The sequence below is a fragment of the Physeter macrocephalus genome, chromosome 18, assembly GCF_002837175.3.
Source record: "Physeter macrocephalus isolate SW-GA chromosome 18, ASM283717v5, whole genome shotgun sequence".
NCBI lineage: Eukaryota > Metazoa > Chordata > Mammalia > Artiodactyla > Physeteridae > Physeter > Physeter macrocephalus.
Window position 1 is genome coordinate 22,989,478 of NC_041231.1, and position 21,199 is coordinate 23,010,676.

General features: G+C 45.3%; 2 protein-coding genes across 3 annotated transcripts in view; one reads left to right on the forward strand and one right to left on the reverse strand.

Moving 5' to 3' along the window:
- Positions 1 to 7,513, forward strand: part of PROK2 (prokineticin 2) — a 14,791-nt gene extending 7,278 nt beyond the window's left edge. The window contains exons 3-4 of one of the 2 annotated variants that reach the window (XM_024124129.1): positions 5,508 to 5,570; positions 7,409 to 7,513. In XM_024124129.1, coding sequence (XP_023979897.1) covers positions 5,508 to 5,570; positions 7,409 to 7,513 — 168 coding nt within the window. The remainder of the gene's footprint in view (positions 1 to 5,507; positions 5,571 to 7,408) is intronic. The other variant, XM_024124130.1, reaches the window with a different exon arrangement.
- Positions 7,514 to 17,237: 9,724 nt separating this feature from the next.
- Positions 17,238 to 20,806, reverse strand: GPR27 (G protein-coupled receptor 27). Its single transcript, XM_024124137.2, has one exon. The coding sequence runs from the start codon at positions 20,804 to 20,806 to the stop codon at positions 19,667 to 19,669; it is 1,140 nt and encodes a 379-aa protein (XP_023979905.1). The 3' UTR covers positions 17,238 to 19,666.
- Between the last annotated feature and the right edge of the window lie 393 nt (positions 20,807 to 21,199).

A 21,199-nucleotide genomic window follows, 5' to 3' on the forward strand; every position in this document is an offset into this window, starting at 1 on the left:
TGGCTCACGGGCCCAGCCGCTCCGCGGCATGTGGGATCCTCCCGGACCGGGGCACGAACCCGTGTCTCCCGCATCGGCAGGCGGACTCCCAACCACTGCGCCACCAGGGAAGCCCAAGAAAAAACATTTTTTAATAAACATATCCTGGTGAAACTCCACTCTGAAGTTTTACAGCTCATTAGTAGATGGTAAAAATGTAGGTAGAAAATTCTTTTTAATGCGATGTGTTTATTACTTTTACCTCCCTTGTTTTCTTTCTGTTTGGTTAAAAAAAAAAAGTGGATTAACTCTGACTGTGGTCCCAGGTACTGGTACTTTAAAAACACAGGCTATGAATAGGTGAGGACTACACCTGCTCAAATTTTAAACTTTCCATTCTGGTTTGGTCTTGACATTAGCCACAGATGTTTGTTTATTTTGGTAAAGTGAACAGTGTTTGATGAATGAAACTGAGACCTGTAAGTAGAAACTGGTGGCCTCTGAGTTTGTTTTACTGTATTGTTTCAGATGTATCAATTAACTTGTAGAGTTTACAGTCACTGCTAGGCTACGATTTTGTAACTGTAAAGTTTGTAACTTCACATCTGATTATTCAAAAATAGAATAAAATATGTCTACTTAAAAAGAATAGGATGCATGTTTTCTAAACACATTTTTAGGCAAATAATAGTTTTAACATGTATTGATTTTTAACAATTAAGAATGCATTAGTAAATCATATGTCTACTGGGACCACTTTGCTGTTTAAGAAACATTCGTTTTGGGCTTTTCTGGTGGCGCAGTGGTTGGGAGTCCGCCTGCCGATGCAGGGGACACGGGTTCGTGCCCCGGTCCGGGAAGATCCCACGTGCCGCGGAGCGGCTGGGCCCGTGAGCCATGGCCTCTGAGCCTGCGCGTCCGGAGCCTATGCTCCGCAACGGGAGAGGCCACAGCAGTGAGAGGCCCGCGTACCGCAAAAAATAAAAAAGCGGAGCGGCTGGGCCCGTGAGCCGTGGCCGCTGAGCCTGCGCGTCCGGAGCCTGTGCCCCGCAACGGGAGAGGCCACAGCAGTGAGAGGCCCGCGTACCGCAAAAAATAAAAAAAAAAAAAGAAACTTTAGTTTCTATTAATACCCACACTTTTAGAGTTTATAAAGATTAACCATGTCCATCCCATTCTGATTACCCATTGGCTTTGGAAGTTTAGAATTATGTGACTTGGGCTTCCCTGATGGCGCAGTGGTTGAGAATCTGCCTGCTAATGCAGGGGACACGGGTTCGAGCCCTGGTCTGGGAAGATCCCACATGCCGCGGAGCAAATAGGCCCGTGAGCCACAACTACTGAGCCTGCGCGTCTGGAGCCCGTGCTCCGCAACAAGAGAGGCCGCGATAGTGAGAGGCCCGCGCACCACGATGAAGAGTGGCCCCCGCTCGCCGCAACTAGAGAAAGCCCTCGCACAGAAACGAATACCCAACACAGCAAAAATAAATAAATTAATTAATAAACTCCTATCCCCAACATCAAAAAAACAAAAACAAACAAAAAAAGAATTATGTGACTAGTACTTTTATTCTTATTGCTTATTATTTTATCAAAAAATTTTAAATTTAAACAACTATGTTTCCTTCAAAAAATTAATCTTGTTTTTAAATTTCATTCCATTTTTTATGTTAACATTTTTAGCCCTCATTTTGGTTTTCTATTTTTATTTTTGAGCTGCACTTTAAAACTAGACTAATACATTTTCCTTTCCTGAAGCAAAAAATTTCTGATTAAAACCTGGGTCTTGTTCATGGAAAAAAAAAAAAAAGGAAGAATTAAAAAGTTACTAGCTGTTTCTATTTCAGAACCAACTTATGGTGAAACATTATAGACATAATTTCCGAATAGAGTGTAAAATTTTTTAAAATACTGACTAAAATATAACTAATATAAGTGCAAAATTTAGCGAAAGATGGGTGGAAGAATACAAAGTATGCTCATTTGCTGTCACAGATGTCAAGAGCCACTGTCTGCATTTGCTCTATCAGGACAGCTTCATGGCCATGATTACAGGTTCAGATTGGCAGAGAGACTCACAAGACATGAATATGCTTTAGGTTAATATGGGGTTTCTCAACCTGGGCTATTTTGACATTTTAGACTGGATGACTCTTTGTTGTAGGAGCCGCCCTGTGCATTGTAGGATGTTTATTAGCAGCATCTCTGGCCTCTACCCCCTAGATGACAGCAGCACCCCGTCCCAGTTATGCCCACCAAAAGTGTCGCCAGACATTGCCACATGTTCCCTGGGCGGGGAGGACGGGGGTGTTGGAGGGGGCTGGAATCAGCCCAGTTGAGCACCCCTGTCTAATACTTCATTTACTTAGCCTTACAGGACACAGCGTAGGAGGTACAGCATCTTCACTTCCTTGGGGACTCATCAGCTCCCCGAGCACACAGCTTCTTTTGCCCTCTCATCCACACAGGTGCTGTGGCTGCCATACATGATTGCCAGGGTGTGTGTGTGTGTGTGTCGGGGGGTCCCCTTGACTCATAGAAACTACCACTCGTTTCTTGCAAATCTTTTATTATCCCCCTAGTCCCAGAGGCTCAAGGCTCCCCCAACTCAAGTGCAGTTTCACCCAACCAGTGAGGCTGACCCACCGTTCCCTGCTTTTCTTTACTTTCTCTGGGGACACGCTGCAGTGCGAGGCCCAGGTCCGTGTCAGGTCGGCCTCCATCAACCCAGGCCCCAGGTTAACCCTCTACTCACAGGATGGGAGCAGATAAAGTACTGCATGATTTAGGGTTATGTGAGTATATACCTATTCCAAAAAAATTAGAAGAAACAATTTAGAACTTTACCAAATTAAGGTACGGTGGCACTCTTCATAGCTATTAAATCCAGAAGCTGTGGGACTTGTCATTTTTATTTTATGTGCTGTTATACCATTTGAATTTTTTTGAGCTATGTACTTCTATTGAAAAAGTTGTAACAAGCCTGGTTTTATTAAGATTAAAATTATAATAGGGCCAGTGCTTTTTATGTCAAGTGACTAGGCTTTTCTGCACGTATCCCATTATGTTTCCTTCTTTAACACAATTGACTCTGTTTTGAGAGACAACACGAATAATACTTCTGTTTCATATCAGGACTGTTTTCTCTTTAAAAGTGCTGCGAATGTATTGGGAATCATGCCTTCTCAAGAGTGCTGAAGGTTCTGCCTCGGTAACTTCTAGAATTTGCTGGTTGGAAACCTAGACTATTAGAAACATTGGCTTGAGTGTATAGTTGTTTCTAAAGTAAACCATCGCGTTGGTACTGAGTGATGAGCTCCTTGGCTCTCTCTATTTGTACGTCTGAAGATGCATCTTCCATGAACACTTTCTCATGCATGTGTGACTGTCAGACACCTATTAGGTTTGTCATGCAGTGAATGTAGAACTAGCAGTGAATGGACCAGTCAAGAAACGGGCAAGTTATCTATGGGGTGTATCGTGTCAGAAATCGTGGTCTGTGTGCTTAAGAGCTCATAGATGGAGGAGAAAACTTCTACAGGCTGGTCCAGTGAAGAAAGGCTCAGAGGAAGGAGGGAGAAACACCGACTGGATCTTGAAAAAGCATAAAAATCAGAAAAGGGCATTCAGGTATAAAGGGACCTGCAGGACAATCTAATCATTATGTTAAGTTCAGTTGGAGCAGATCTAGGTTGACGCTTCCACAATCTTGGTGCTCTCAGTAAGAAAAAGAATAACACAAAGATTTTTTTTTTTTTTTTTTTTTTTTTGCGGTACGCGGGCCTCTCACTGTTGTGGTCTCTCCTGTTGCGGAGCACAGGCTCCGGACGCGCAGGCTCAGCGGCCATGGCTCACGGGCCCGGCCGCTCCGCGGCCTGTGGGATCTTCCCGGACCGGGGCACGAACCCGTGTCTCCTGCACCGGCAGGCGGACTCTCAACCACTGCGCCACCAGGGAAGCCCAAAGATATTTTTGAAGTTTTCACAAAAACACACGACCTAGTGAGCACGTTGCCAGGGCCCCTTCTAGACCCTGGAGGGACCCTATGTAAGCGAGAACCTTTGGCTTCCGAGTTTGGTGGCATTGATCAGTGCCAGGCAGGGGGGCTCGGGGCGAAGGGGGAGCTCCAGGACCTGAGAAGGTCACCCCTTTACCTTCAGGGAGGTCACAGCCTGTGGTGGGTGCGGGAGATAGGACACACTCGAGAAAATAGTTGTTAAATGCCCATGTGCCAGGCAGAGTGCTGTGTCCTCAGAAACAAGAGTCCTTTTCTTCCCAGAGCCTGGAGTCTGGGCCTGGTGGTATTTGGAAGAAGATGGAGCTGAGTTTGACTGTGACACATTCCTTTTCTAGCTGGGTGACCTCAGTCCGGTGCGTTACTTCACCTCAGGAGGAGGCCACTTGGCTTGTGTCAAAACGAGGCAGAAATCTGGCTCCCGCTTTGGTGTGACATTCATACATGATGCCTTGATGTGGCCCGGCCCGTGGCAGGCCGCCAGCGTTATTTCTTTTTTTCTGCTGCTTTTGCTGAGGACGACCCACGTGACAGGCCAAAGAGTGACCATGGTGTCGAGATGCACAGAGCACCACACTGAAACCAAGAGGGCACTTCTTAGTACCTGAAACTATCTTACTGGGTATCTGTCATTAAAATTTAAGTGCCGTGACGGGCAGAGGCCTTTCCTGTTTGGTTCGTCACTGTATCTGCAACACCTAAAATAGGGTCTGATGTGTTGGTGACACTCAGTAAATGCCTGTTGAATGAAAGGATGAAAGACACATGCTCGGTGTTCTCCATGTATCCAGTTTGACACCCTTATTACAGTTAGAGCTCACTTGTTCCAGGTTCCTTGGATATCACTGCCTGTGTTCATTTTTCTCAACCTCAGCACCGTTGACATTTTTTGGACATTTTTTTAGACCAGATAATTCTTTGCTGTGGGTACTGTCCCCTGAGTTGTGGGATGTTTAGCAACATCCTTGGCCTGTACCCACTGGGTGCCGGTAGTGCTGCCTCCTCCCCTTATTTGTGACACACCAAAATGTCTCTGGACGTTACCAGATGTCCCCTGGGGGGCTGGGGGCAGAATCACCCCAAATTGAGAACCATTGGTTCGTGTAGTAGTTTGGGGCTTGGTGAAAGGAATCTCTCAGATCTCGGGGTCAAGAAAGGATCATACAGGTCATGAGTTATAGCGTCTCATACCATGCACTTGTAATTGTCCAGGCCACTCATGCTGCCTCCACCTCCTCTGTCATAGTCTCGGTGGCAGCAAATGAGCCAGCTATCCGTGGGCTTTTTGACACACACAGTGAGAGAACCATTCTAGCACACGTCTGCATGGAGCCGATGGCCAAGGTGCCCCCGAGTAGACCCTGTCGTTAGAGCCTTGAAAATAATGCTCCTCCAAAAAGACAACGGAACTGGAATGGCTCTGCCTGTTCACCTCATACCTCCCCTGCCGTCCTACTGCTTCCCTTTCTTCCCTGTGTATTTATGATCTCAACCATCTCCCTGGCCCTTCCAGAACCATTTTGGAAATGGAAGGCAGGAAAGAAGAAAGAGGAGGAGAAGAAAAAGGAAAAAGGAGGTAAGAAGAACGTGAGCATGGGAGCACCCAAAGATAATGCCCAGAGTACTTAGCCTTGACAGTTGTTGGACACCCATAGAATTGGGTCCGTCCGATCAGTTCAACCTAAAAATAAGGTTAGAATGGTTCTGCCACTGTCTGCAGACAGCCTTTTGTTTGATGTATAAAGAAATGATTTAGAGGGCATCTGGAAGATGCATCTCAGATTTTCTCCTAAGGACAGATCACAGGTGTGGGGCGGCCTCTTTTGGTGGAAAGAGTAGGAAATACGCTAGAATGATACCGAAGGAAGCATTTGAGTTGAGAGGGAGGAAGGATGCATTTCCGTGCCTTGCGGAAACTGTAGAAGGATCCCGGGCGCATGAGTCTGTAAGAGCTGGCCTCTCTCATATTACCCTGGATCGGGTAATTTGCCATCCCATTTCATTGAATATCCATTGCCTTCAGGCCTGGGGTTCAACTTTCTCCCTATCACTTGCAAAGCACACAGGTTCTGTATGACAGACTCCAGGTCCATCCACCTCACTATAAATAACTCAATTTCGTTTCTTTTTATGGCTGAGTAATATTCCATTGTATATATGTGCCACATCTTCTTTATCCGTTCATCTGTCGATGGACACTTAGGTTGCTTCCATGTCCTGGCTTTTGTAAAGAGAGCTGCAGTGAACATTTTGGTACATGACTCTTTTTGAATTATGGTTTTCTCAGGGTATACACCCAGTAGTGGGATTGCTGGGTCGTATGGTAGTTCTAGTTGTAGTTTTTTAAGGAACCTCCACACTGTTCTCCATAGTGGCTGTATCAATTTACATTCCCACCAGCAGTGCAGAGGGCACCACTCCTACAGGGGGAAGAATGGTTTTTGCTCTTTGCCTCTAGAAAGCATACGTCTTTTGAGGGTCCTCCACTTGCCGTGGCACAGAGAACCACCACACCGGTTGCTGGTTGACCCTCCTCAACCCAGCTTCACCCAAGACATGAGCAGCGCTCTTAGAAATAGCAATTGAACGACTCTTGGAATGAAGCTGACCTTTCACTGCTGGTTCTCCCTAAGCCCAGGTTTGCTTTATTGCATTTCTGCAAATCGAGCTTGCCTCCTTCCCTAATTTTCCTCTTTTTACTCCCGTTGCCCCACCCAGAATTTTGACTTCGCCTCACATCTTTTTTGGGGGGGTGGGGGAGGAATGGTTTCTGGGGTTTTGTTTATAGTTTTTTTTTTTTTTTTGGCCGCGCTGTGCGGCTTGTGGAATCTCAGTTCCCTGAGCAGGGATTGAACCCAGGCCGCAGCAGTGAAAGCACCAAATCCTAACCCCTAGACCACCAGGGAACTCCCTCACATATTTGCACAAATGTATGAATTTATATATTTCTCATTATCAGTGAATTTTTATTTGCTCACTGTATACATGTGGTCTTGCTCATAACGTTATGTTCTCCTCAAGGAGCTTCAGTCACAGGACGCTCTAAAAAGAATTAAAATGAGAACAAGTGGAAGGCAGTGTAGCTTGCTGGTTAAACGCTTGGTCCCTCAGGTCCCCCTGCCAGCCAAGCTTCAAGTTCTGGACGTGTGACCTTGGGCAAGCTCCTAATCTCTCTGTGCCTCAGTCTCTTATCTGTAAAATGGGTAAATTAAAGTATTTGCCATCTTCACAGAGTGGTCGTAACGATGGAAAAGGATAATACGTTAAAAAAGTGCTGAGCCTGTTGTTTGATGAAAAGTTAATACTCAGTAAACACTAGCTATTACTATTCAAAGAGATTTCTCAACAAAGTTTTTTTTGTTTTTGTTTTTTTTAACATTTCCTGCTCTGACTCAGTTTTCTTTTTTATTTTAGGTTCCATTTTTTGGACGGAGAATGCATCACACGTGTCCATGCATGCCCGGCTTAGCCTGTTCACGGACTTCGTTTAACCGATATACTTGTTTAGCCCGAAAGTAACCACTTTAGAGGAGAAACTTTAAGTGTGAACAGCCACACGATGTCCGTAAAGTCTGTTTACCTGTGGTTGTACCAAACAAATAATATGCCAGAAAGAAATGCTATTGCTTCCTCAACTTCCCAAGTAACGTTTTCCTCTTTGATTTTTAAGTGATGTGTTACTTTCTTTTTTTTTTTTTTTTTTTTTTTTTACGGTACGCAGGCCTCTCACTGCCGTGGCCTCTCCCGTTGCAGAGCACAGGCTCCAGACGCGCAGGCTCAGCGGCCATGGCTCACGGGCCCAGCCACTCTGCGGCATGTGGGATCTTCCCGGACCGGGGCACGAACCCGTGTCCCCTGCATCGGCAGGCGGACTCTCAACCACTGCGCCACCAGGGAAGGCCTACTTTTCTTTTTTTTTTTTAATCGAAAGTGGATTTATGTTTTGAATAGAAATGTAAAGTGCAAGGCATTATGGAACCAGTTCTCATTTCCCTGTTTGTGTTTTGGTTTGGCTTTTTTTTTAATGCCAATAACTTGTCCATTTTCACAGAAGTGCGGAGAACAGGAATTTGATATTTTGTTACAGAAACTTTCTTTTTCTTAAAACACCCCCTGCTCCACTGCGTGTGTGCATACACATGCACGCACACACACACACCTTGGCCTCTTTCCCTCACTCAGTGAGTTTTAAGACTCTCATTTTATTGTTTGGCATTTCCCTCTGACCCTCTTGCATTTTAAAGTGGGGATCCACATCCTTGAGCTTGCTGGCAGAATCACTGATGAGAATCAAGCTTTTTGCCTGATACTTAAACAGTGAAAAGAATGTGTAGTTGAACTAGACCCCTCAAACTTCTCTTATATGGAGTGGAGGCAGGGGTGCTTCTGAACTTTAACTGAACCTGCTTATGCAAGTGGGTTTCAGGTCTGCGGTTTGACTAGTATGAGGACAGAAAGAATGGGATGTCAAATTAATTTAGTCCAGATTTCTAGATTTGGGATTTTTTTTAAAGACTTTTCCAGTACAATATTACATTTATTTCTTTTCCTTTTTTTAAAGTTTTGTGGTTTTTTTTAACGAAAATCTCCTAGAGATGTTCTAGAAAATGTCACTTGAAGAGGAAGTATTGATTTTAATCTGGCATAACACTAGTTACCATTTTTAAATCGGTATTAAGTTGTCATTTAAACTTTATTTGTAACCCAAAGGTCTGTTGTAATGGATTGCCTGACATCCCGTCATTTGTACCTGTATCAATATTGCTGTGTAAAAATTCTGTATCAGAATAATGATGGTACTATATATCATTTGATTTATTTTTAATATCATATGCTTATTTTTGTCACAGCTGTCAGTTTTTATTACCAGCGGATTTCTATATAGCCCACGTTCTAAAATGGGTAAAGACTCCAAAGTTGGTAATATAGCACTAACGGTGTGTAGGTTTTCATTTTATGTACAGGAAAGTTCTGTTTGCATGAGTTTTAAGGTAGTATAAAAATAATGTGTTAAATCAGTGACGTTTTGGAGCATGAAGGAAAATTATGACATGCAAAACTGACTGTAATCAGGAATGGACTCACGGGATTTCACTGTCTTGATTCAGCAAATAGTAACAGGGTGTTGATCACGGGTGGTTAGGCAGGGTGCTAGGTGCTGGCCGTATGGCGATGCCAATGTAGCCTGGCCTTGAAAAACCCACCAAGTGTTGTAAATGGATTCAACATTGCAAATAAACAACTTCTGGAATGTGTTTAACTGACTAAAGTGGCCGTGCTAACACACTAACAGTTGCAAAAAAAAATTGTCCATTTTGTAGTTATTTATTCAGCCAGGGCTTACAAATGCGCATTATGTGTAACTTTACCTCTGGCGTAACGTGTCCCATAAGTGTATGGGATTTTGCTGTACTAAGTACCATACGTGGTCATAGAAGGATTATTTTTGGTTCAGTTTAGTTTGGGTTCAAGAAACATTCCTTGGTCAGTTTGTTGGAAAAGAAACATAGATTTCAAGTGGAATTATGGGTAATTTTGCTCAGTGCTCTTTTTATATAATGTTCAACATGTCCTTTCTCATAAGTGGTGAAAACTTGATTGGGTCCATCATCCGTTTCCCCCCAGGTTAAAAGACATATAACTTTTATAAAATTTTGCTTTTACATATACCAACTTAATATTTTAAATCGCTACCTAAAAACTTAGACTAGCCAAGAGAACAAATGTGAAGCTTGTGTAGAAAACTTAGAACTGTACCTACTGACTCACTACGATCCAAAGAAAAACAGAACTTTGTCATTTGTTACCTCTCTCCTTCGTTATTATTTTTATTGAGGAGTGTACCCTTCTGTTTGGTTATTATTTTTTAACTTGTTACCAAAGTTAGCATCTATCAAACCATTGTTTCAAAAACCTTGTGATCATGCTTCATGGAGAGTCTTTAAAATAATTCTGTGCAAAGCACACAAAGTCTTGGGCTATAAAGATGGTGGTGCTGTTTCTTCCAGTCCCTGGGACAATCTCTCACTGAAGCTGGAACTTCGTAGGCCAGAATTTCTAAAAGTAAGGTAAAGTGAGAATTTATGCAAGAAAACTTAAGTCAGCTATCTAGTCTGATATAAATATTGTGAATGGATTCCATCCTTTCTAAGGTAGAAATAGACCTTATGCCAGAAGCTAGTGACCAAACTCAAATGGACCTTTGGATTTCTTGGCAAACATTGATTTTCATGAAAACTGTCATGTCTGACTTGAGCATTTTTTTAAGAGCAGCATTTTTTTTAACTGTAGAAAAAGTGTGTACCAAAACTGTGCCCTTACAAACCCGGTTATCTAACTGAAGACCTTCATCCTTCCCAGCATATCCCTGTGTCTTTTGTTGGAGCTTTACCAAACCAGACCAGTGTTAGATGAAATACATAAACAGACTTTACTCATCTTTGGTTCTATCATCAGAAATCTCACCCCACTCTTTTCTCACTTCATTTTTCAGAAGATTATAAAGTCAGGGACCATTTTAATGGTTTTCACAAGTGGCGTTTTCTCACATGACGGGGAACAGGCCTGTTCGCTAGAGACAGTACTGAGGCTGGCATGAGTGTGTGTGGTTCATTCTTCAAAGCAAACAAGCAAAACAATAACTTCTTATGGAAATTTTTAAACATCAACAGAACTAAACAAAATTGTATGAGGAAGCCTCTATCTCCATCATGCAGCATCTTATCAATAATTATCATTTCAATGCCAGTCTTGTTCCACCTCTAACCACCTCCCGCCCTACCCTCAAACCTTCACCTCTCTTGTCTTGTCTCGAATCAAAGCAGTTTGGTCCCTTCTGCATAGGGTCCACTGTGAGATGGACAGGCACAGCCTTGTGTGTTGGTAGTAACGTCAATCCTTCTTCTTCTTTTTTTTTTTCTGCGGTACGCGGGCCTCTCACTGCTGTGGCCTCTCCCGTTGCGGAGCACAGGCTCCGGACGCGCAGGCTCAGCGGCCATGGCTCACGGGCCCAGCCGCTCCGTGGCGTGTGGGATCCTCCCGGACCGGGGCACGAACCCGCATCCCCTGCGTCGGCAGGCGGACTCTCAACCACTGCGCCACCAGGGAAGCCCCAATCCTTCTTCTTTCATGATGGCTCTCTGCTTAGATGTTGCCAAGGCCCTTTCACTGATCAGCCTGTCCTCCTAAACGTTTCCTCTTAAGATATATTTTTGAAATCCCAAGTTGGAGTTCAAAATGGAGGAGCAAAATATTTTCAGACCCAGGATGTGCGTATATGAATGACTATTTACTCTTGTATAAAATTTTAAAGGAAAATATTTGCTGCTCAAAGTAAGAAATTTTCACAATAATATTGCTAACTATGTATTGTGATTGTGTTCTGGGAGTTAAATGTCTGCTGTCGTTAGTGGGTTGTACAACTGATGTTAAATATTCTCTGTTAATTCTCCTGGATTCGGTTAGGGAGGGGGAAAATCCCTGAATGGAACGTATGGCTGGTAGGCGCCAATTGTCTTCCACAATTCATTCATTCATTCTCAAATTCTCTCTCTCCCCGCCCCTCCCCCATCCCTCTCGGTTTTCTCTCTTTCCTCCCTGCGCCCTTCTCCCTCCTTTCTCCCTTCTTTCTCTCCCTCCCCTTGCCCCTCCCCCAAGAGGTTTTACTTGGGTACCCGGTCACTCATCTGGACATCTAGAGACTGCATTTACCGACCACCCTTAGCCAGATGTGACTTAGCAATGGAGCGTGGGCAGAAGTGATATGCCTCCCTGCCTTAAAAGTAAATTGCACTCTCCTTCCTCTCCAGCAGGGAGATGCAGCAATGAATCTGGCTCCTTTGGACCCAGAGAGTGAAGGTAGGGCTAACCCACCAGAGGGTCACTGAATGACTTCCTGAAGCAGTCCCCCAGCAGCCCAGAGAAGCAGTTCAGCCGCTCCGATTCGAGGGCTCTATTAAAACACTTCCGCTTCTCCCCTAATCAATATGAACGGAATCATTCTTTTCAAAAGTGCATCGTTTGGTGAATACCTCTTTCTGTGATCTTAAAAACTTTGTTTTGGTCTTCTTGCACAGTGGTTGCCCTGCAGAAGGCGGACTCAACCACCAACCCCCCAGATTGGTTTGGATGTTGGGACAGATGCTGCCACACACACTGGGAAGACGTGACGACACTGATGCCTCACGTCGTGGGATTTTCTGGTGAGAACAGAGCAGGTGCACGTCAGCCCCAAGTGGCACCAGCGAGGCAGTTTGGTTGGTTTTCGTTTTTATTATGGTCAGGAGGCAGGGCTGGGTGAGAATTCCTACCTGCCGGGGCGGGGAAGAACAGAGAGGAGAGTGTGAGGCTGGCGTGTGGTCAGTGCTCAAACATCCAGAATGGAGTTTTCATCTTTATCGCAGTCCTGAAAAAATATCATAATGAGAAACTGTTAACCAAATGGAAGAAGAATCTTCAAATCAGAAATGGTTAAATTCACATTCTTTGTTCACAAGAGCATTTCTGTTCCATACACTAGGAAAATGTGTAAATGTATTTTTTTTTAATTTATTTATTTTGGCTGCGTTGGGTCCTTGTTGCTGCGCGTGGGCTTTCTCTAGTTGTGGCGATCGGCGTCTCCTCTTCGTTGCGGTGCGCGGTGCAGTGGCTTCTCTTGTTGCGGAGCACGGGCTCTAGGCACGTGGGCTTCAGTAGTTGTGGCACATGGGTTCAGTAGTTGTGGCACGCGGGCTCAGTAACTGTGGCTCGCGGGCTCTAGAGCGCAGACTCAGTAGCTGTGGTGCACAGGCTTAGTTGCTCTGTGGCATGTGGGATCTTCCCGGACCAGGGATCAAACCCGTGTCCCCTGCCTTGACAGGCGAATTCCCAACCACTGCACCACCATGGAAGCCCCTAAATGTATTTCTTGCTGCTACAGTTTCAAACTCAAATATGTCATCTACCCACGGATTAAGAAATTTGGGAGACATGGAGAGTCACTGAGGCTCGTTACAACCGCACATTTTCTTATGACGTTTAAATGAATTTTAATCTCTCCAAGAGGTGCTAGAAAAAAAAGAATAAACTTCAAAAGACAGACCTTCAGTGAACGAAGCTGTTTTTCCAACTAGCAAAAAGTAAAGTAACATGCCGTTAGCAGAAGACTACGCCTTTGTATAATTGTGTTCCTTTTAATAGAAGCAGGTATTAAATATATATCTAAAGGTGTTGAATTCTAATATCTTTATAAAACTTATAAAGTAACTTACAAATTAAAAAAAAATCTTTTGTCAGACCACATGTCACCCTACTCATAAAGGATTAGAACAATTATGCAAATCAAATTCTAGAAATAGCTTTGGTATCCCATAATTCCTCAAGATAGATATGCAAATGAACTGGATCGTGACTGTGGGCTAAAAGAATTACACACTATACAGTTAAACTCTTTAGTATGTCACTCTCCAGAATGAATACCTGTGACAGGGGCTCTTTCCTATCTGTTCTTCCTTTTTTTCTTCTGCTAAGCACATTGCAATGCAAATTGGTCAGGACTCAGGGACTATAGGGGGAAAATATAACGGGGGGAAAATAAATATGTTAAATGATAAAGGCGAGGACAAGTTTCATCCCCTCATGCATTTTAAATTTTATGATCGCTAGAGAATATTTTAATAAGGCATGTATTAAGTCAGCGTTGCAACTTTAATAATTTTTGAAAGCCTTTCAAAATTACAGCACATCTATGTTATCTTCAAGAAAGTGAAACCATTTATTGCACCCTCCAGGTTCCAACACAGGTTCTAACCGAAAAACTGTGTGTGCTTCTCAGATATCACATCCTGGCAGAAAGCAAGATTTCCATCCCAGAAAGCTACGCAGACTGGCGTAACTCAGGTAATAAAAATATCTCGAGGGATGTTTTTAAATATACACTTTCCTACCAGTTTACATCTTCTCTACCCTATAATAGGCTGGTCACTTAAAACTTAATTTGTAAATGACTAAATTATTCCTCCTAGAAGCCAAGTGGTAAAATAGCTTTAATTTACCTGTCTCCTTCATGTTACTGAGAAGTAAGACAGTTGCATTTATGCCTTGACATTGCAGCTTAAAACATTTGTGCATGTTTTCTCTGTGTAATTTGAAGTGACTTTGAGTCTTCAGGCTTTCAGATATAAATTTCAAGCTGTTTATTTATCTTCAATGTCTGCAACCAGTATACAGGGTGAATCGAATACTTACTAAGACTTTTCTTCTCCTTTTCCCTTGAGCAAAAGCACGAAATACCTTTTTCTGTAGGGTAAGCCTGCTACTCCTCCTTCCTTTGGAAAGAGAGGAGAGTGGTCTCCTGGAGAGCTACCTGTTTGATTTCTATTAGGTTCTGACATTTCTAATCTGATTTGCTGGCTCTCCCTGCAAAAAGATTTTCGGTAACAAACTTTCTCCATTAAAACGAACACATCCCTTACTGGCACTTGAGCATTCGCACAGAGTTGGAACAGAAAACTTTGAAGAGAGAATTATGTGGTTTTATTTCCCTTCGAAACGCTTATTTTGAAAATGGACCCCAGAGTGAGGAGAATGTGTGAATCAGAAAGATGGGGAAGATGGAAACTGGACAATATTTTGTTCTGTCTTCTGGTTTTTCCTGCTTCCCTCAGTAGGGCAACCAGAGATAATCTGCCTAAGGGCCCCTTCCAGGCAATCGGCCGTGAGGTCTGTTCTCCTCATTATCCCGAGCTCTTTTTCTCGACCTCTCTTCTGGCGTATCTCATGTTCTGCCTTGATTTATGGTTTGGGGCACATTTGCCAGGTTTCTCCAATTAACTTGCTAATTCATCAGCAAGAGAACTGGACCTTTCTTATCCTCTGTGTTCCCCTGCACTTCCCAACATAGAAACTGGCTTCTTATTCACTTAAATACCTATGGATTAGATGGATTCATTCAGGTGGTTTTCCAGATTCCTGTAACTAAATGTATCATACTAAAACCTTAAAAATACACTGATCATGATAACAGTTTTTATAAAGTGCTATTAAATAGAAGCAGCCTTGTAATAGTTATTTTAAAAAATCTTCTAGATTTATTTCAATCTAAGAAATCAAGACAAATCTATTTTATTATTTTTTTCCAGAGCCAGGTTAATCTAACAGTTAACAGCAGGCTGAATGATCTGATAACTGGAAATGTGAATTGAATTAAATAAGCCTAAGTTTTAAAAATTTGTGACTACAGTTCCAGCATATCAGGCATATCTGTCAAGGGAGTGGAGAGGATGGAATTGTTTTAAGTATTGTTGCAGTTAATTGTTGCTTCAAATAACAGGCTGTCTGAATATTAGTGCCTGAAGCAATAGCAGTTTTTATTTCAAGACCAGAAATCTAAAATCTAGAGATATGAGGTTGCATGTTTGGGTAAGTAGATCAACAATGTTAAAACAGATGTCTGCTCTTTTTATCTTTCTGGCCTGCTATTTTCACCATGTTGACAGTATCTCTTCTCATGGTTGCAAGATGGCTGCTGTGGCTCCAAGCATTACAACCTCATCAAAAATATCCCAAAAGGAAGGAAAAGGGAGGGCAAGACGGCTCTGTTCTTAGGCTGAGGTAGATCCCAAAAGTCTTGTCCAAGTTGGAGAAAAAGTATAAAGAACCCCGGGGACTCAGATCAAGTTTGCTTTTAATTTTGTTTACTCCAGAAACAACTAATAAACAATGCAAAGGATAATGATATGGGTCTAGAATATGGATGGGTGGAGACAGTTTCCCATTACCTCCTTTGCCCCTCACAGAGGGGGTCTTGAAGTCCAGTGGTCTTGGAGGGTCACACACAGTGGCACGTCTACCACGTGAATGGAGAACAGTGTTTTGAGTCCACTGCATCTTACAACCTCAGCCATCTCAATTCACAGACAGCTTGAAATGCCAGGAAGCCTGCTACTCAGCCCACCGTGGCACTCAGATCTAATGACTGTGTTTGGAGACTTGGAAATTTTTCAGGACCTGCACGGGGACAATCTCCCCTTCTCTGTAGAGGTTAGTTCACCCTTTATGTCTAAGAGTTCAGCCTGTATGTTTGAAAGCTTAACAGCAGCTGAGTTGGGAAAAGAGGAAGTAAGGACTTTGGACGCAAGAAACAACGCAGCAAAGGCATGTTGGTGTGACCCAGTATGGTCTGTTCAGGGCACTGCCAGTGACTTGGAGTGGCTGGAGCACAGAGCCTGAGTAGGGAGTGGGAGGATGTGAGACCAGCGGGGGAGCCAGGAGCCCAGGTGTGCACCATGACAGCCCAGCAGAGGGGTGACAGGGCCAAGAAGGCCTTCCAGAAGTCTTGGATCTGAGTCCAGCACAAACCTGATGTTCAGCCAAGACCCAGGGCTACGGCTGTACAGGTGAGTTATGCCCGTGCCATCCCAGTTATTACATATTGTGAATATCGCCTGTGCTCTAGAGGAGGTGGTGAGGGATCCCCCAGGCAGAGGAGGGGGACGGGCTTTCCAGGGAGAGCTTATACGAAGGTAACCAGAGAAGGGAGAGATGGAAATACAAGGGGAAGATGAGGCCAGGGTGGTGGAGGGGCCGCACCGTAAAAGGCCTTCTGTGGCAAACCAGAATTTTGCACTTGTATGGGTCATGGAAAGACAGTGAAGGGGAGAACCAGTCCTGCCAACCCAATGATCCATCCTGACTCAGCCCCAGAACCTGGGACCCTGTTACCTCTTAGGGGCAGGGCATTTGAAAATGTAGATGGCTGATGGTGAGCCCAAAGCCTTGGCAGAAATGATTGTGTTGTATTTTCTTTCTTTCAAAAAGAGGGAGAAAGGAAGAAAGAGAAAGGGAAGGAAGAAAATAAAGAGGAGGGAAGGAGGGAGAGAAGGAAGAAGAGAGGGAGGAAGGGAAGAAAGAAGAGGAAAAAGGGAAGAAAGGAAAAGGAAAGAAAAAAGGAAAGGTAGAAACCAATATGGCAAGACTGACAAGATCTGGCAAGGCTGAATGGTGCCTATGGAGGTTATTCTTCATCATTATGGTTACTGTTATTCGCTTCCCCACTTTGAGATATTTCAATTTGTAAAAAATGAACATGGTCAGGTGGAAATCTAAAAGTAGATATAAGTCTTTCTGCAAAGCGATTTGACATATGGTGTCAAAAGACCTAAAAAACGTTCATCTTTGACCCAATAATTCCACGCCAGGACATGCAGAGATTTATAGACAAGCAATCGATTTTCTTTTGTTTCAAGTACAGACATAACCCATTTATTTCACCTGGGGAGGAGCGGCGGAGGAGTTGTGCTAAATTAACTTTTCAATGACAGAAAATGAGCTATTTTAATGGAAGTCTTCCCCCAGTACATCGTTCCTGTCCTGGTACAAGGAGTAGAGTATTCTGAAATACAAGTAACCTTCTCTTGATGATTCTTTATTAATATAGTTAACAATCAAAGTACAGGCTAATAAATTCAGTGATGAAAGTAGCTGTTTGAGGTGCAAGGGGGAGTTTTGCTCCTGCACAGTATTCCTCTGGACAGCTAGTTCCTCTGCATCTCTTGGTTCTTCTTTTTCCTTTACAGTTGGCCGTCATTTCTCATTACTTGTCACTTGAATTCTCATTAGAAATCTCCCATCCAGTCAGAACAAAGCAAAACAAAAAACAGGAGTTAGCCCTGATAGCCTAGTTCCTATGCCATGGCAGGTGCTAAAAACTCTGACCATCACATAGGCTTAGTGACTTCTATTTCTTGAACTTGGATCACTTGTGGCTGGTGGGGGGATGTTGGATGAGGAGAGATTTACTTCCTGGGCCTGTCTTTAGATAAGCTAAGATTTCTGATGAGTGGCCCTTGGATAATTAATGTCTACCCAGTCGTATGATCTGGGGAGAAACAGACTGATAGTTACTCGTATTTTCCAAATAGGAGACTGTCTGCATAGAGTGATTGACATTTACAGACAAAATAATGCTGACCATTCACCTGCGATAAATTGGCCACACCCTCTTATTATGACTTCTCCATCTTGGACTGAATATTTAATAGCTTATATTATGCGCAACTCAAATTTCAATATATTTACTGTACCCACTTTAATTATTATTTTATCAAAATGGTTACTTTGCTTACATTCATGTTTTATATGTTCATAAAAAACTTGTGAAGCAGTATATTTATATACTGCTTCTTTCCTTGAAGAGAAGATCTGCAGATTTTTTATCTTGCATTTTAAGTTAACAAGCCTCCAAATGTCTTAGAAATTATGGTCAGCTAAACAGCATGCACTAAAAGGATAATAAAAACATGAGTACCTTACTTAGACGCATATTACCACCTGTCACAGCCTCAAACAACAACAGGAACAAAAACCCACTCCAGAATGAAAATACTGGTATATTTATATAATGCAAAGAGAAATACAGATATAAATCCTCAAAACAGAAGATACGTTAATAAAAATGTAGCATTATAAGCGAAAAAATACAGTACTTGCAGAATTTAGTCTTTCAACTTAAGGTTACAATGTGTCTAACAAAGAAATAGTATTTAAAATTATAGTTCTCATTATTAATTTAAAATAACCATCAGGAGAACAGCACAGCTTAACCTAGCAAACATTTTAAGGAAATGCTTTGTCTCATAGAAGTAGAGTATCATTATATTCCATCCATTTATACCATGAACAAAAGAATAACAGTTTTCAAAGTGGCATTTAGTTTCATAAGACAGAATAAAACTGGGCTCTTCAAAGCACAAACTGTTCCCCTAAAATTATTTTAATTTTTATTGGCCAAAAATACCTAAACAGTTTTGATTTAGTACTCTGCTTGTCTCTGAGCCCTTCCAATCCGTGAACCACAATCAGTACATACAAAAACATGCAATACTTGTATTTTCTCCACACCATTACTAACCGAAACACTTTTTACTCTTTTGAAAGGTACAGTTTTACAGAAATGTTTCCACTCAAAAGATTGGTATGATACAAAGAGCAGTTGTCGCTGACGGGCATTTCCTAGTAGTATAAAGCAAGGTAGGAAACAGATCTTGTGTTACTTGTTACTGATTAAAAATGACTGCCTTGCTACTCGTTCCCATTTCTGCTCTTTAAATTCAATATCAATACTGAACAAAATTCTCAACGCCTTCAAAGAACCAGAGCAGTCCAACTGACCCCACCGATGGCACTTCAGAAGGAACTTGAGACAACTTTCCCTCTTTCCCCTGCTGCCAACAAGACCCTCAAGAAATCGAACTTGTGAAGTCCCCCTGGGTTCCTCTACCTCACTGCAAAATGTAATGCCACTTGAGGTTGTCAAAAATAGCTTCTGTAGAAAACTGGCCATGGTCTTTAGGAAAGGCTGCATGAAGAAAATTAGTTTAGCCTTTACTGAAAAAAAAAAAAAAAAAAAAAAAGTAACTCATGGAATAAAACACATCAGTGCCAGTGCAAAGACTCCAGGGCCTACTGTCAGGATGAAACTATATTCAGGAGGTCAATCCCAAGGAGCTGGGGTGGGGCTGGGACTTCGAAACCCTCCCCCAAAAGGAGTCTGTACAATCCTAGTGATGATACACTTCGAGAGCCGTTTTGAAGGCAGCTCCGAAAATTAAAAAGGGGGCAGAAGGGGGAGAAAAGACGTCACTGTCCAAGCCAAAGGGAGAGGCTGGGTTGGGGTGCAGGTGGCGGGAGAGCCACTTATAAACCGATGCCTTTCAAGTCGCAGGGGAGGGTGGCCTGGGTGGCCTGGGGGCTCTGGCAGCAGGGGAACTGGGCCCGGAAGCAGTCCCTGAGCTCTCTGTTGAAGAGGAAGCAGACGACCGGGTTGATGCCGGCCTGCGCGAAGGTCAGCCACACGGAGGCCGTCAGGTAGGCCTGGGGGACAGCGCCGGGCCGCACCAGGACCCGCAGGTAACTGGCCACGACGTAGGGCCCCCAGAGGAGCAGGAAGAGCAGCGTGATGGCATAGAACATCTTGCACAGCCTCTTCTCTGTCTTGAACTCCTCGAGCACGAGGAGGCGGCGCGCGCCGCGGCCGGGCCCGGCCGGCCGGATGCCCACGAGCGCGGGCGGCGTGGGCCCGCGGCCGAAGCCCGCTGTCCAGTTGGCGGCCGCCTGGCCGGTGGCACCGGGGCCGTGGAAGGTCCAGTCGTGGCTGACGGCGGGCACGAGGCGCGCGGGCCGCATCTTGCGGCGATCGTGGATGAAGAAGAGCAGGCGGAGGTAGACGAGGTGCGTGGCGCCCACCACCACGGCCAGCAGCAGCAGGAAGCCCAGCGCGCCGGGGGCGCCGTCGGGCCGCTGCTCCAGGGCGCACGGCGCGTCCTCGTCGTCGCCGCCGCCGCCGCCGCCGCCGCCGTCCAGCACGGGCGGGAAGGCCGCGGCCAGCGCCAGCGCCCAGGCGGCGCACACCAGCATGGCGGCGCACGGCCAGCCGGCCAGGCGCTCGGCGTAGAAGCGGTGGTGCGCTATGGCCAGGTAGCGGGTGACGCCCACGCCGAGCAGCAGGAAGGCGGCGTGGAAGCAGAAGAGCGCGGCCAGGAAGGCGAGCAGCTTGCAGCCCAGCGCGCCCGGCGGCGCCCCCGCGGCGGCCGCTGCCCGCCGCGCCGCCAGCATGACGGCCGGGAGGCAGGCGAGCGCGCGCAGCCCGTCGGCCAGGCACAGGTCGAGCAGCAGGTAGTACGGGGCGCGGTGCAGGCTGCGCTCCCGCACGATCAGCAGCGCGAACAGCACGTTGCCCGCGAGGCTCACGCACAGCAGCAGGCTGAGCGTGGCCAGCTTGAGGCCCAGGGCGGCCGCCTCGCCGCCGCCGCCGCCCGGCTCGCTCGCGTTCGCCATCGCGGCCTCCCCGGGCCGGGCGCCGCGCTCCGCTCCGGGGCCGCCCCCGGCCTCGCCGCTCCGCAGGCCTGCCGGCCGGCCGGGACCCAACCAAGCGCGCGGGTCCCCGGCGAGCTCCCGGGCCGGCGAGGCTCAGCCCGCGCCCGGCTGGCCCCTCCTCGGCTCCCCGAGCTGCCGCCGCGTCGCCGCCATCTCAGGAATGGTGCGCGCAGGAGGCGACGGCCACTCCCTGCGCCTCGGGCGCCGCGGGTTTCACTGCGGACCGGGCCGCGCCAGCGCCCGCAGCCCCTGCATCCTCCTCCTCCTCCTCCTCCTCCTCTTCCTCCGCCGCCGCCGCCGCCGCCGCCGCCGCGCCTCTGGGCTCTGCCCCCGCCGGGCCAGCCGTCGCCGCCG